Raw genomic sequence first — 16,964 nt, forward strand, 5'->3', positions numbered from 1 at the left:
TTGATCGAAAAAGTACCTCAAGAACCTGCCAGTTCCTAGGGGGAAGACTTGTATCATGGTTTAGCAAGAAACAAAACTCTATTGCAACTAGCACAGCTGGAGCCGAATAAATTGCGGCTGGTAGCTGTTGTGCTCAGATTCTTTGGATGACACATCAATTGAGAGATTATGGTGTGATAGCACGAGAAGTGTGCATAAAATGTGACAACACAAGTGCTATAGCTATCACACATAATCCGGTTCTACATTCTTGAACAAAACATATCAACATCAAGTATCACTTTATTCGTGATCACATTGAAAAGAAGGACATTTAATTTCTCTTGAATATGTCAATACAGATGATCAACTTGTCGATATACTCACCAAACCATTATGTGAAAGTAGGTTTGCTATCCTACGACATGAAATCGGAATGATCGAAATGATCTAGCATACAGGCTTTACATGTGGAATCTTACTGCAAGATTCCTGAAAGATTCCATAAAGAAGATTTAGCACATGGAGCTAAAATCTTATGGAAATATCTTCACGCAATCAATCACCTTTTCACTTCTATAAATAGGTCCCCTTTCTTAGAAGAAAAATTCACACTAACCCACTAACTTATTTTCTAATGTTTTAGTAATTTTGATTGCAGAAATGAATCAAGACAAAGGAAAAGGGAAAATGGATGAAGCTGAGAGGCGTGCTGCTAGGAGAGATCGATACCTAAAAGAAGCAGGAGAGTTGACGAATGCAACTGTCATTAAGATAAGAGAAGATCGTGATGAAGTAAACATCACATACTCTCTATCGAATACAACAAGCAAAAAGGAAAGAGAAAACATAGATAAAATCATCGCAGAATCTCAGGCAAAAAGATAATATTATCTGGAACAAGCTCGAAGAATGGCAAACGAGAGGATTATGGTTCTCAAAAATGCTTGTGGTAATTCATCCCAAGAATCATCACCCACCTTTCGTTGGTACCCAATTTCTAAAGTTCCACAGAAAATGGAAGACTTCTCTCTTGTTCAGATTCAGCCAACATCAGAAAATGGTTCACATGAGCCCACCCTCTCTCTTGAGGAATTGGGCGAATATGCAAATATGGCTCGTGTACCCGAAAGGACTGATGAAATTTCTCATTTGGATCTCCACATGCCTTATTTATTTCTCTGAGGAAATATCTGTGGTTATTTCTCTTGTAAGCTGTTATCTTATGGGAACTCTCAATAAATATCTTTATTTCTGGTCACTATTCTCTTAATGAGTTCTTTGACCAATACCTAAAATTGCTGCACATTTGCGAATCTGGTCAAGGGTCGAATTAAATTATGAAACGACACCTAATTAATTGTTCAAACCAGAACTTGAGAGTTATGAGGAATTTTATGGTCTTAAATGCTGTAGCCTTAGTCAGTTACGGTTATCATGAGAATTCAATTTTTTGTTTTATATTGACGTGACACAAGATTCTTGTATCATCAATCTATGAAAGACACGTCAATCATAACTCAGTTTGGAATATATTAAGCATTCATCAAGGAAATCAATGCTATGTTGAAAATGGGTGAATGCATTGAATGGCTATTCCAAATCTTGACTATAAAAGGAGACAATCGTAGATGGATTGTCCTCACTTCAATTCTCGATTGCAATGCCTCCCCGTAAGCCCATCACCAGAGATGCAACTAGGAGACTCAAGGAAAGGGCTCGTCTACATTACTACAGAAAAAGGATTTAACGTCGCCATTATAACGTCGGTTTTTTAAAAAACCGACGTTAAATATTTAAATTTAATTTTTATTTTTTAAAAAACACATACGGCGTCGGCTTTTTAGTACAGCCGACGCCGTATCTATAATATAAAAAAAATAATAATAAATATATTATACGGCGTCGGCTCTTTATAAAGCCGACGCCGTATATCCAATAAAAAAAAATAAATAAATATAGTATACGGCGTCGGCGAATATAAAGCCGACGTCGTATACTCGAATTAAAAAAAAATATGTATATTATACGGCGTCGGCTACGTATATAGCCGACGCCGTATATACGGAATTAAAAAAAAAAATTAATATAGTATACGGCGTCGGCTAGGTATATAGCCGACGCCGTATACTCATTTCATTTCATACACAAAAACGAAGACACATCAGATCAGATCAGATCAACACACCCTCATCATCTCATCGCCTCACCGCCGCCACCAAAACCCTCCACTACCGCCACCGTATACTTATCTCCACCGCCGCCGTGCCTCGCTGCCACGCCGCCGGACGCCGGACGTCGTCGATCGACGCATACACGGCAAGTACACTGTTACGCTATCCGCCGTCGCCATCCACCGCACTGACGCCATCTCCGCCGCTGCCGCTACAGATCTAAAGCTCGGACGGACGCCGCCGCTCACCGGTCGCCTGTATCGCCGCTCCTCCACGCCCCCGGGGACGACGACGCTCCTCCACGCCCCCGCGGACGACGCCGCTCCTCCTCGCCCGCCGCCACAGTCCCCCTCCTCCACGCTCGCCGCCGGTAACTACCGTATATATATATAATTTGTTTTGTAATTTATTAAAACTAGATTCAATTTAATTGCTATTTGCTATTAAGGTCAGATTCAACTATTAAGGTCAGATTCAACTATATAATATATTATTTTATTTGCTAATTACCCCTCAATTAAAGAATTTAAAGGGAGAAAAAGTATTAAAATTTAAAATAATTTCAAAATTTTTACAACCATTCGTTTCAACTAATGAGAATGGGTTTGCAAAAATCTCTTTTATTATAAGTATAATAATAAATTATTAAGATATTACAGTTTAGCATTATCTTGTTCTTATTCTTTAATTTCATCTAGGACTAATTAATATAGAACCCATTTTAATTATTTCCATCATAGTAAGCAATCTGTTTATAATTTGTTGTTTCCTTTTCTAATTGTTACTCCGTATAGTTTAATTTTAATTTGGGTTAGTTAACCAACATAAATGACTAATTTTAGATTATTGTACTTCGCTATTTTATAGTAAAAGTTTTTAGTTCAAGCATCAAACTGGTGTAAATATATTTATTTGTGACCATTAGTTTATGGGTAAATAATGCAAGTAATATATTAAATTAATTAACAATATATATATTAATAATATTAGCTTTAGTTTTTATGATTTTTTATGATAATATATTACAACATTTTAGTACACTAGAGTATGTTTTTATGATAATATATTAATGAGTAAATGTTCTATTTCTCGTTTGATTTCACTTCTTTAGGTGAAAATATTTGATTGATTTATTTTTTGTTAGGCGTCAATCGGGTTTGACTAAGTTCAGTCCTTGCTGCGCTCCTCCTCCACTGTTCTCCGTCGGTCTCGGGTACGCAATTTGTCTATTGTGTTTAGCAAGATTCAATTCACATTGTGTTTGACATGTTCTTTGGTTAGTTAGGATGTATAAGAAAGCATCTAGAATTGACAAATGGTTATTATTATTTTACTTAGATTGGCTTGTACATGATGAATAAATGCTCCTTGTTTGCGTTCATTAAATGCTACTTGTTTGCACTTTGTAAATGCTAAAATTATTGTAGTTGTTGTAGTAGTTATTATTATCAAAATTTGTTAAAATAGTGTTAACAAATGTTTAATTAGAGTTATTATTATCTAGATTGGCTTTTACGCGATGGATAAAAGTTGAATGATAGCTAATCGACTTAGTACGGAATACGAAGATGGAGTTAGAAAATTTTTAGACTTTGCAAAGAGTAACCTTCCGAATAGTAATAATAGGTGGTTGTGTCCTTGTAAGAAATGTTGTAATCAGAAAAAGTTAGGTGAAGAGGACATATATGATGATCTAATCTTTAATGGGATTAATCCATATTATACACAATGGATTTGGCACGGTGAACGCGATGTGTCTACGACATCTAATGTGTATGTTGACAATGAAGATAATGAGTCTGAAGATCAGTTGGATGAAATGTTTCGCGATGTTGGAGAAGAGTTTACCAATCGGTCAAATGAGTTAGATGAATTATTGAATGATTCAAAACAACCGTTATGGCCGGGGTGTAGTAAATATTCCCGATTATCTGCTATATTAAAATTATTCAACTTGAAAGCTGGGAATGGGTGGAGTGACAAGAGCTTTACTGCGTTACTTGAAATAGTAAAGGACATGCTTCCAGATGGTAATGAACTTCCCAATAGTACGTATGATGCCAAAAAGATTTTGTGTCCAATGGGTATGGGATATACAAAGATACATGCTTGCCCTAACGATTGCATATTGTTTAGGAATGATTACAAAGACTTGCATGCATGTCCAATATGTGGGGCATCTCGTTATAAAACAAGCGAGAATGTTGCTGGTAAAGTACGTTTGAAAAGGCCACCAGCTAAAGTTTTGTGGTATCTCCCAATTCTTCCAAGATTTAAGCGTCTGTTTGCAAATCCAAGTGATGCGAAGAACTTAACATGGCATGCAGATCAAAGGATTCCTGATGGCAAGCTTCGACACCCGGCTGATTCTTCTCAATGGATAACATTTGATAATGCATTTCCTGAATTTGGTCACGAGGCGAGAAATCTTAGACTTGGACTTTGTACTGATGGTATTAACCCCCACGGGAATCTAAGTAGCAAGCATAGCTCGTGGCCAGTTATGTTGATAATTTATAATCTACCCCCTTGGTTGTGTATGAAACGAAAATACATATTATTATGTTTGATGATTTCTGGGCCAAAACAACCAGGTCATGAAATAGATGTTTATTTGGCGCCTTTAATTGATGACTTGAAGCAATTATGGGATGAAGGTGTGTTAGTGTTTGACGCATACCGAAAGGAGACTTTTAAGTTGCATGCAATGCTTTTTTGCACAATCAATGACTTTCTAGCGTATGGAAATCTGTCTGGATATAGTGTCAAAGGTCATAAGGCATGCCCCATATGTGAAGATAATACATGTTATCATCAACTTGTTCATGGTAGAAAGACGGTATATATGGGGCATCGGAGATTTCTTGATAAATTTCACCCTTATCGAAAATTAAAAAAGGCATTCAATGGGGTGCAAGACTATACAGATGCTCCACAACCATTGACTGGGAATCAAGTATATGAACGAGTTGAATGCCTTCAAGTTACTTTTGGTAAGACTCAGAAGCTTAAATCTCAAAGAGGAAAGAGATCAAAATCTACAAATGAGAAGAGTCCGTGGAAAAAGAAATCTATATTCTTTGATCTTCCATATTGGAAGACACTAGATGTGAGACATAGTATTGATGTGATGCATGTGGAGAAAAATGTATGTGATAGTCTGGTTGGAACTCTTTTAGACATAAAAGGTAAGTCTAAAGATAGACTCAATGCTAGATTGGATTTGGTTGAAATGTGCATACGACCTACATTAGCACCACGTTCCGAGGGTAAGAAAACATATTTGCCTCCCGCTGCTCATACTTTATCAAGAAAGGAGAAAATAAGTTTTTGTGAGTGTTTACGTGGAGTAAAGGTACCACAGTGGTATTCATCAAATATCAGTAGACTTGTTAATATGCAAGATTTAAAGTTGGTGGGGTTGAAATCTCATGATTGTCATGTCTTAATGCAACAACTATTGCCAGTGGCTGTTAGAGACATATTGCCTAAAAAGTTGAGATACACCATCATAAGACTTTGTTCCTTTTTCAATGCAATTTGTGGAAAAGTTATTGATCCAGACAAATTAGATGAATTGCAAAATGAAATTATTGTTACACTGTGTCAGCTAGAGATGCACTTTCCACCTTCATTTTTTGATATCATGGTTCATTTGCTTGTGCATTTGGTTAGAGAGATCAAGCATTGCTGTCCAGCTTATTTGAGGTGGATGTACCCATTTGAACGGTACATGAAAGTATTAAAAGGTTATGTTAGGAACCGATATAGGCCGGAAGCATCTATTGTTGAAAGCTATGTTGCTGAGGAGGTTACTGAGTTTTGTACTGAATATTTGGCAGGAGTTGAGTCTATTGGAGTTTCTAAGAATCGGCATGAAGGAAGAATTACTGGAAAGGGTACTCGAGGAGTCAAAGTGAATGTTATGCCTCGTGAAGATGTTGAGCATGCACACTTTTACATCTTGCATAATACAAGTGAAGTCGAACCGTATTTAGATGAACACAAGGCGTTGATTAGGGAGCAAAATCCAAGAAGGACAGACATGTGGATTGTGGGCGAACATAATCGAACTTTTATTAGTTGGTTCAAAAATAAAGTTCTTAAAGAGAATAATGTTTCTGAAACTGTTTCATGGTTAGCACATGGTCCTGGTTTGGATGTTTTATGTCATAATGGATATGACATTAATGGGTTTTCTTTTTATACAAAAGCTCAAGATGAAAAGAGCACTATGCAAAACAGTGGAGTTACTTTGGTTGCAAATTCAATGCATTTCAGTAGTTCGAAAGATCCAAATCCCGTGTTTGCAGAGTTGTCATATTATGGTGTGATTGAAGAAATATGGGAAGTTGATTATGTTTCTTTTAGGGTCCCGGTGTTTCGATGTAGATGGGTAGATAATAAACATGGTGTAAAAGTTGATGAGTTAGGATTTACCCTTGTAGATTTTAATCGGGAAGGACACAAAAATGAGCAGTTTATAATGGCATCCCAAGCAAAACAAGTCTTTTATATTAGTTATCCTTGTGACAAAAAATGGTCCATTGTTCTTCATGGAAAGAGACAAATTGTTGTAGATGAGAATGAAGATGTTAGTTTTCATATTGAGGAAATACCACCATTTTCGTCAAGTTTATTGCCTCCTGTTATTGATAATGAGATAGATGAAGTGCATGCATCACGAGATGATCATCGTGAAGGGATATGGGAGAATTGATTTATTATATATGTAATGCTTTAATTAGGTATTTATTTTGTTTTTTTATTTTCTTATTATAATATTTCTATATATATTCTAATAATTTTTCTTTCTAAACAGGCGTATGGATTCCACAGATGATGGTGGTACTACAGAAAGTACTCATAATACTCAAAGTAGTACTCAAACTACAAAGAAGAGGGGTGCCACTCGTATGCAAAAAATCATTAGGCAACGTAATGCTTTTGGGAAACTACAAGTTGAACTTGATGGATTCGAGCCTGTCTACGGGAAAGCTGGCAATGAATTTAAAAGTTATGTTGGATTAGTGGCACGAATCAATACTCCTATAACAATAAAAAAATGGCCGGATGTCCCAGAAGATACTAAAGCTACTATTTGGAAAGAAATCCTGGTAAGATAAATTTAGATTTATTTAAAAAGTTAATATAATTACATTTCTTACTAATAAATAATCTTGTTTTGTAGAGTACTTTTGATATTCCCGACACCATTGATATGAAGACACATTGGTTAAGCTATGTGGGTTATAGGTGGAGAGATTTTAAAACAAAATTGGTGAACAAGTATATATATGGTATTTATGCAGGTCAGAACCCTTGTACTTATAATTACATTTATTACTAATATATAATCTTGTTTTCTTACTAGTATATATACGGTTGCTATGCAGGTCAGAACCCTTGTCAAACATACGACTTCATTGAACAAGAGACATGGAATGAGTTTTATCAGTCGCATACGGGTGAATCATATGAGGTATCATTATTATTCTATCAATATTTTGAACAAGGGATATGAAATTTATCATATGATTAATATTTGGTATGTATGTAGGCAACAAGGAAAAAATATCAAGACATACAAGCTAAGAATATTCATCCACATCTTTTAGCTCGAGGAGGTTATAAAAGGTTGGAGAAGATGATGATGGACGAGAAGTTGAAAGAACAACAAGCATGTGCTGATGCAGATCCGTCGTATACAATGAGTCCTCCAAGTCCCATACGTAGAGCCGAAAAATGGAAGAAAGCAAGAATGGACAAGTCAGGAAATTATCGCACTGATTCAACTAGAGTAGTGGCGGAAAAAATTGTAAGTACATATCTTGTCATTTACTACAGTAATAGTAATTATTATTATTGAATAATTTTTATATATGTTAGGATGCTCTTGATTTGCAAATTTCTCAAGGAGAATTTATTGAGGATGGAAGAAAGGATTCATTGACTGTTGCGTTGGGTACCGATGAGCATTGTGGATGTGTTAGAGCCATGGGAAGAGGACATGGCATCAAAAGTGTTTTTGGCCATGCAAAACGTCGCCAAAAGACTCCTGAAGATGTTCAACAACTGGTTGATGCTGCTGTTGGTGCTGCCGTTGGTGCTTTAAACAAAAGCAGGAAAATATTTCTGACGGGAGGAATTTGGTCAACGTATAACAGAGCAATTTGAGGCAAAAATAGCTAGTATGATGTTGCAATTTAGTGCTATGCAGACTCCTTTACAGCCAAAGCAGGTGACAACCGTATGTGTGGATGCTGTGCCACCACCTCCCAGTGACAAAGCTAGTTCCCTAGACCCTTTTAGTAATTTACCGGCTGTAAGTATTCGTTTATAGTTATCTTATTATTATTTATCAATAAAATTTTATATGATTTTTAATTAAAAATTATTGTAGTTAGGGGCACGATGTCAATTGTTTTTAGAAGATCCAATTAGACGTCCAGTGGCATATGGGACAGCTTACAGTGGTAGACAAGTTCATGGGGTTGTACTGGATGTAAACAATGTGAAAGTGAGTATAACTGATGTTGGTGATCCAACTGCACATGTACCATTTTCCACCGGTGAGGTTGATCTTGTAAGTGATGCAAGCCAACACTTTATCGTTTGGCCAAAGAAGCTGGTAGAGTTATGTACTGAAGCTAATGCGGTATGTATACTGATAATATTTCTATTTTAAAATATTAAATAATTTACTTTTTAAAACTATAATTATTACTTGTATTATAATTCACAGTTAAAAGACAATACCATGGACAATAGTATTGCTCTAGATTCTTTGATTGCTGAGTGCAAAAAGGCTTTTACAATAGCTCGCCGTTTCGAACAGAATCTTGTGATCCATGTGGCTCGTGGTATTATGGGCGAGATTGAGTATGACTTGCACCTTGAAAGTGTGGAGATATTGCGTTTCTTAAGTATGGACATCATCGATGTTTCTCTAGTTCAGTTCTTTATAAGGTAATAATAAGTTCTTTATGATTGTTTATGCATAATAGTTTTATATTTACATTCTTGATTATTTATGTATAATTGATTCTATTTGTGAATAGGGGTATTTACATCAATTTTGAGTTGGCATCAAAAGACACTTATGGTTTCCTAGATCCATATTGGATTCAACCAAAAATGAATAATATAGAAGAAAGGAAATCATATATAAATGCCACCATGCAGTATGGGAAGGAAAATGTGTATTTAGCCTCATACGTTCTCAAGTAAGTTTTAATTACGTTTTAAATTAAAGTGCTTACATATAATATATTTTTATATTATATTATATTTACTTATTTACGTATAACTAATAAATTACTTATTTGTAGTGAGCATTGGATGCTGATGGCGATTTGTCCTAGATTAAATGAAATTTTTTGGTTTGATTCACTTGGTCATGGGCCGCGTGAAGACATTAAACATATAATGGAAACGTATGTAAATTTATATAATGAATTAATAGTTATTATTAAACAAGTGATGCCAAATATTTATATATATTTTATGTCTTATATGAATAGGTGTATGACTGCAACAAGCATGATGAGTGGAAAGAAACAATCTCGTTCATCGAAATGGACTACATGTTTGGTAAGTACTTCTTTCACTTTGTAAAACAAGCAAACTTATTGTTTTTTATTTCTATTTTAAAATAATTTTATTGTAATTCAAATGTAGTGTGCTATACAAAAAGGAAGCACCGAATGTGGTTATTATGTGATGAAATTCATGTGGGAAATTGTTTCCAACAACCTAAGCAAAGGAATGGATAAGGCAAGTAATCTAATAATACATATTTCTTTTTCAAATGTTGTTTAAAATATTTAGTTATTTATTATTTTTATTTTTTTTTTTTTGAACTTTGTAGATTTTGGAAAGACAAGGACGATTGCCCTACAACAAACAAGAGATTGATGACGTTAGAAACAAATGGTCTAAGTTTCTTATTGATGAATGGGTTAATAAAACGTTGTTAATTTGATACTAGTTTATGTTTAAAACTACTTTGTGTTTATTGGTTTGATGCTAATTAGTAGTTTTGTTGCATTGTGTTATTTATATTAATTTTAGTTTTAGTATGTAGTTTTGTTGCATTGTGCTTAATTAGTTTCATGTTTAGTATGTAGTTTGAATTAGTTGATGTTGATGCTGAATGTAACTAGCTGCACAGGTTCTGAATGCACAGCAGGTTGGGCTAGAGCATAAAACATTTTCTGTATAAAAAAAAAAAAAAAAAAGATACGACGTCGGCTATTGGTCATAGCCGACGTCGTATATATATTTATTATTAAAAAATAATGATACGACGTCGGCTAATTAGCAATTAGCCGACGTCGTATCATTTAAAAAAAAAAAATTTAAATACATACGGCGTTGGCTATTTGGCGGAGCCGACGCCGTATGTATATATATTATTTAATATAATTATACGACATCGGCTAATAGCCAATTAGCCGACGTCGTATCATTTTAAAAAAAAATTAAAAACATACGACGTCGGTTAAATAACCGACGTCGTTTATTTTCTTACAACGTCGATTTAGTCGACGTCGTAGGATAGCCGAGGTTAAATGGGGTCATTTAGTCGAGGTTAAAGCTATATTCTGTAGTAGTGCTACTCCAGGAAGAGGAAGGTGATTTTTACCCAGGAAACAGCCTGCGAGCACCACTGGACGTTTCATCTGATTCTGAACCACCCACAAACTGTGATGGGTTCATTACATATGAATCTGATGAAAACTCCCCAGCAGCTGTTATTAATGAAGCACCTCCTTCCATTGAAGAAAGATAATTTTTATCTGAAGAGGCTTGGAACAATCCAAATTTCGACAAAGATCTTTGCACTTACCTCAGTATGCATAAAGGCGAATCTATTTGTGGGTATCTGAAGGAAGTTTCACATGATGAACTAAGATCTTCTGTTGCTTCATCTCGTCCTGACTATTTTACATCGAAAAAGAAAGTAAGAATGGATAAGGGAGAATCCAGCAAGACGAAGAAGGGAAAAGAGAAAAAGTAGTTTCCCTTTCGGTTATTTTGAGATGTAATGACTTATCTTCTAAATAACTATTCTCTCGTCTTGAAATAAAATAAAAGTTGGTATTTTATGTTTTCCCGAAAAGAGCTTTAGTCTTTTGTTAAAAGAGAGATAAATCTTTATTTGATTTATTTTATCTTTTGGGAAGAAGGCCCGAGAAATTTGAAGACGCACAGCTCAAGAAAAAGGCAAAAAGAGAATGAAGATGCAGTTGTTAAATGTGTTGTATTGGTATAGGTCGAGAGATGTTTGTGATATCTACCAAGTTCCTTATTATTATAAAACATCTCCTTGTTTCATGTGTTCCTTATATTATCAGCATGCTTCTTAACACGAAACATCAGCCCACATATTCACGAAACTTTAGTTGTTTGGTGAAAATACGAGAATCTTTATTTGATTCTCGCAAAGGATTACAATTTCATCGGAAATCAAATGAACTGACGGTTATTTGGAATTGAAGACTTTCATCCCTAACCGTTCGATGAAGGTGGTAGGAGAGATCGTGTAGCCACAAAAATCGGCCCACTACCCCATGATCCTCTCTGCCAATGTCATTAAATGCGGATGTTTGCACTCGAGTATTTTTCTCTCTCCTATTTAATCGGGAATGATCAATTTTGATCTAATACTGGCCTTATCAGTAACCCTTACCATATCAGTTTACCTTATTTGGAGAATTGCAAAAGTCATCCTCATTCAAATTTTAATACAAAGTCAGTTTACCCGGTTGAAAAACTTGACCCGTAAAAACCCTCTCCTTTTAACCTAAACCACCACACCTATTTAACTTTTTCTTCCATCTTCTAAACCTTGAACCCTCCCTCTTATCACAACCTCCCTTCTTCAAACCCAGAAATTCATCTTTTCTCAGAAGCTATGGCCAAGAAGTCCAAAGTGACAGCTTCGAATGCAGAACCAGAATCGGCTGAAGTAGAAGTGTTGCCAAACTTTCCAACCTCCGACGTGAACTTCATTCAGTCTAGAGTTCATCTTGTTGTTGGCGGATGTATGTTGGATGCTCATGGCTTTCTCCAATATGTTCTTGACAAATCCTTTGGAGAAAAGATCATCCATTTATTGCAGGATAGTGGGTTGTATGGCTTTGTGACTCACCTCTACACTTTTTGGTTTCCGGTGGATGTTAATCAGTTCTATCTGAATGCCAAAGTGTCCACCGGTGGTTCACTAATCTCTTCTGAAGTCATTGGCACTTCCATATCTCTAACCTATGAAGATGTGAAGAAAGCTTTCAGTTTTCCAGATCGTGATGAGTCATACCACTCAGATTTTTCCGGATACTACTACGATCAAAATGAGTTTTATGGAAGCATAAAAAACAAGCAAGGACCAACTAAAATCACATGGCCCTTGAATAAGAAGTGGTTTCGACTTGATTATGAATTTGCAATTGACATCTTCAACAAAATAGTAGAACACAAGACGTCTGGGACAGACGATGTGACGAAAGATAAGGTGAAGATGTTCCATGCCTTTCTTTACAGTTATAAAGTGGATTGGTCAAAAGTTGTAGTCAACCATCTTCTTCACATCATCACTTTTGGAAGATCATCACCGGGAGATATCCCAAAGAAGATTGGTTTCGGTTATCTCGTTAGTCATCTTCTAGCTAAGAATAAGGTTCCTCTTCGTGAAGGCATTCTCCCTAGACCAAAGGTTTGTCACATGAAGTCGAAACCTTCTGGTTATGACAAGCAGAAGACACTGGAGTTGGGATTACCTTTGGACTCAGTAAAGTCGAAAAGAAAGTCCAAGAAGACCAAAGAATCTGATGATGATCAGCCCAAGCCCAAAAGACGAAAGAAGGAGAAAGCCCTTCCACATCAGCTACCAAAGGCTCATATTAAGCTCAGCCTCTAGCACTGCCATCGGAACCGAATCCTTTGACTGCTGACAAGAAAGATGATGCCCCTCCAAATGTTAGCTCTTTATCTCCACGAAAGATTCCTCAGGTTTCAAGTACAACAGAAAGGTCTGATGACGAAGTTGCTACTCAATCTATCCTTGCACAACCAAAGAAAGGTCACTTCAGACCAACAATTGTGAAAGCCAACGAGATAATGACCAGATTAGCTCCTCCTCCTCAGTCCAGTTTAAAAGAAAAGCTGAGAAAGAAATCTGCCACCACTCAGGGGGAAGAAAGTTCAAAGCGAAAGGATGCTTCTCGCAAGTCTTCGAAGAAAAGGAAGACCACATCTGTTAGTACCGAAGGTTCAGCACAAAGCTCCTTGCCACAAGAACCTGTCTTAGTAGAGCAGATCAACCCGAGTCTGACACAAGAACCTGCTGAGATAGAAAAGGATAATTGCGAACTTCCATCTTCATCTGATCACTTAAGTCTCCCACAAGAACCTGACTTGCCAGAAGAGACGAGAGAAGTGATCATCGATCCTGTCATTGTCTTAACACATGCCACCGAAACTTCCCTTACACAAAAACCTACTCCAGCAGAGCAGATCAACCCGATTCTGACACAAGAACCTGCTGCAGTAGAGAAGGACGAAAGCTTGCCACATTCTTCGAACCACTTAAGTCTTCCACAAGAACCTGGCTTGCCAGAAGAGACGAGAGAAGTGGTTCTTGAACCCGAAACTAATCCAAATCCCCCCCCCCCCATCAAGAGATCAACTGCTTCAACTCTCAATTGAAAGTGATTACCAGAGAGTTTTGAAATGGCAAAAGTGGTGAACCTCACCTCTCAGATTATTTCTCGAAAATTTCGATGAGATGAAGGATGAAGAAGATTTCGCTCTCGAGTGGCTTAGCACGCAAGACGTTTATGAAGGAACAAGGCTTGAGACCATAAACCGAGCATAGTCATACAAGCTGACCAACCGAAGTCTGGCATAAGGAAAAGCCCTTATTTGCCTTGAAATGAAGAAACCATCTCTCGATCCTGCCTTTGAAGAAGAGATGAAGGAATTCAAAGCTGCTCTCTTGTTATCCAAAATCAAAACTGAATTAGAGAAGCTCCATCAAAATGATCCAGCTTGCAATGTCAGCGGATCCAAGGACGAGAATGGGAATGCAATTGAAGACGATGCTGCAATTGAGGAAGATGTTGAAAATGAAGAAGCTACAGCAGAAGAAGAAAGAATTTGTTAGTCCCAAAGGGGGTGTGGTAAAAGTCTTGGTGGGGGGGGGGGGGGTGAATAGCCTTTTAAACATTTTCCCGAATACAACAATTGTTGAGGCGATAAAGAAACCAAAACTCTTAACTAGATTGTTAGAGTCTTGTGCACAGCGGAATAATAAAGTAAGTGTTGTGTGAATGTGCCAAGTATATCCACGTGATATGCAGTAAGTAAATAAAGCAGTAAATGACACAAGGCAATTTATAGTGGTTCGGAGGTGATGTAATCCCCCCTACTCCACTTGCTCTTATCGTCCAAGAGCAATTCGCTATATCCACTACTTCTTGGTTCCTAGATACAATGAATTTCCGTGATCTAGTGCTTTGATAACTAAGCCCACACTAATCACGCCCAGTGCCTCCAACACTGCTGCTTCGTATTTCACAGCTCCGTGCTACTTTCCAGGATTTCACAGCTCCGTGCTACTTTCCCCCTGTCTTCCACGATCCGGTCGACGTATCCCGTGATTTAGTGCTTTGATCACAAAGCCCGCACTAATCACGCCCAGTACCTCCGACACTGCTGTTTCGGATCTCACAGCTCCGTGTGACAATCCAGGATTTCACAACTCTGTGTTACTTTCCTCCCTTCCTACACTCCAGTAGGAATATCACTTGTTTGTAGAAAAACAAGTTTCATTGGCTTCCAACTTTGAGACTTCTTGAATGGATATTCAATATGCAGCAAGTCTCTTAATGATGAAGATTTTAAACATTCTTGAATATTTTCTCTTTGAGCTCTGAGTGTTTATCTCACTTGAATATTTTCTCACTTTTGAGTATAGCACTTGTTCGTATGTACTGTTCGTTGCTTGTGTTTGAAGTGCTTTCATCTGCTTCAATCTTCATCCTTTTATAGCTGGTTTTGAGAATTTGTCCGTTGGAAAAGACAATCTCAAATTTGAATTGTAGATCTCAAATTTGAATTTCTTGTAGCCTTTGCAGAGGATCTGTAGCTTTTTCTGAAGATCTTATTAAAAATAATATCTCTGACATTTGAGATATTTCAGCCGTTGCTTAGCTCTTGGTCCATGTGAAGAGACTCTAAAAAATATTTCTGATGCAGATCATGTCTTCACGTGAAGGTGCTCTTAAAATAATTCTTATGTAGATCATGCCCTTCTCTGTATGGGCTACTGATGAAGTTGTTTGTGTTACTGATGAAGTTGTTTCTCGATTTCAATCCTTGATTGAAACTTCATCTCTAACTTCAGCTCTTACTATATATAGTCTTACTATATATAGTTTGAAGTTTACTTCATCCTCAAACATTGACTTGCAAACCGCATCTCTTACTTCATCTCCTTCTTAGTTTCGAATTAATTTTGAAACCTCTTTTCAAACCTCAACTCCTACTTCATCTAAAATTATAGAGAATAAGTTTCAAACCTAAGACCTTGGGGTTTATACATCAAGCTTTCATCCATCTTGCCTATACGAATTATTAGTCATTATAGCATTCTCCTTGATGTACTTCTTTCTTTCCATAGATGTTTGATCTTCAAGATAACTTCATGCAATCTCGTTTGCTTCTCGTTTCTTCGTATGAGATCATTGGTATGACTTCTTCTTTGAGTTTGGGGCGTGTGGGCTTAAGTATACATATCATATGCATACATCTCCTTCTTCTTCTTCTTCTTCGTATTTTTCCCTTTTTCTATATTTTTTAATTTTCCTTTCATGGTCTATGACACGCCTAGACTTAACAATAAAATTGGGGATTCTAAAATACAATTTGGCATATCAAAATCTATTAGAATATATTCCTAACAGAATCAATGAAGATGAAGGTACCAATGAGGTTGAACCTGCTGCAAATGAACATCCTGATGAAAAAGACAACGCAGATGGAGATGGTGATGAAGAAGACAATGACGAGAATGACATTCCAGATGACGAGAATGATGATGAGGAAGACGATGACAGTGATAAGGATAATGATTATAACAATCATGATTCGGATGACGATGATTCGGACTATGATAGTGAATCTCCTATCATAGGCAACACCGAAATCATACTCGGATCACCCACACCTCACTCATCTCCTCATGAAGAAGACCCTCCTCGTGATCCATCCCCTTCAGCACCTCCACCTACTGATAGTCGGATTGATGCTAGACCAGCTAGTGATGGCAAAATGGAAGCATCACCACCAACAACAGGTCAATTGAATCCGAAATCACCTCGTGATGGCAAAATGGAAGAATCACCAAGTGAGAATCAATTCATTCTTGAACAGAGGAATGTTTTTCGTGAACCTAAGAGCATCCACCTCGAACCAGGCCTTCGTATCGAATCTCTTGATCCAGAAAACATCATGCACCATTTGCTAACCACAATCCACCAAGTCGAGCTTCTGCATCAACTGTATTCATTTCACTGAAAGCAAGATAGTCAAACTCTAGAAGATCTGTCCACCAAGTTGACACAAGTAATGACAACTTTATCTTACACTCCACAGCAACCACCATCTTCAACTACAGACTTTCACGAAAAGCAAGCAACTGAACTCCACCGTCAAAGTCATCTTCTTGACAAGATTGCGAAAGAGCAACATTCTCTCAAGCTTTCTCAATTTGGCCTCAAAGAAAGAGTTGACTTAGCCTGCACGAAA

At 36.9% G+C, this 16,964-nt stretch overlaps 1 protein-coding gene and 2 long non-coding RNA genes across 3 annotated transcripts; all 3 read left to right on the forward strand.

The window, feature by feature from the left end:
- The first annotated feature begins 7,415 nt into the window (after window positions 1–7,415).
- Window positions 7,416–7,835, forward strand: LOC109174710. The gene is made up of 3 exons (XR_002053157.1): window positions 7,416–7,453; window positions 7,550–7,635; window positions 7,714–7,835. It is a non-coding gene; the product is annotated as an uncharacterized LOC109174710 (long non-coding RNA).
- A 1,718-nt stretch (window positions 7,836–9,553) lies between these two features.
- Window positions 9,554–9,872, forward strand: LOC109174717. The gene is made up of 3 exons (XR_002053158.1): window positions 9,554–9,589; window positions 9,677–9,746; window positions 9,834–9,872. It is a non-coding gene; the product is annotated as an uncharacterized LOC109174717 (long non-coding RNA).
- Window positions 9,873–13,274: 3,402 nt separating this feature from the next.
- Window positions 13,275–16,733, forward strand: LOC109174039 (surface protein-like). Its single transcript, XM_019323333.1, has 3 exons — window positions 13,275–13,790; window positions 14,095–14,314; window positions 16,138–16,733. The coding sequence occupies exons 1-3, from the start codon at window positions 13,275–13,277 to the stop codon at window positions 16,731–16,733; spliced, it is 1,332 nt and encodes a 443-aa protein (XP_019178878.1).
- Window positions 16,734–16,964: the final 231 nt, after the last annotated feature.

This window comes from Ipomoea nil, unplaced genomic scaffold (genome assembly GCF_001879475.1).
Source record: "Ipomoea nil cultivar Tokyo-kokei standard unplaced genomic scaffold, Asagao_1.1 scaffold0146, whole genome shotgun sequence".
Taxonomy (NCBI): Eukaryota; Viridiplantae; Streptophyta; class Magnoliopsida; order Solanales; family Convolvulaceae; genus Ipomoea; species Ipomoea nil.

Excerpts from the sequence above, each read along its gene's own strand:
- LOC109174039 (XM_019323333.1), top strand. The coding sequence starts at position 13,275 with ATGACCAGATTAGCTCCTCCTCCTCAGTCCAGTTTAAAAGAAAAGCTG. Across the intron at positions 13,791-14,094 it reads CAGAAGAGACGAGAGAAGTG|AAACCATCTCTCGATCCTGC; the intron begins GTTCTTGAACCC and ends CTTGAAATGAAG. Across the intron at positions 14,315-16,137 it reads AGCAGAAGAAGAAAGAATTT|GTACCAATGAGGTTGAACCT; the intron begins GTTAGTCCCAAA and ends ATGAAGATGAAG.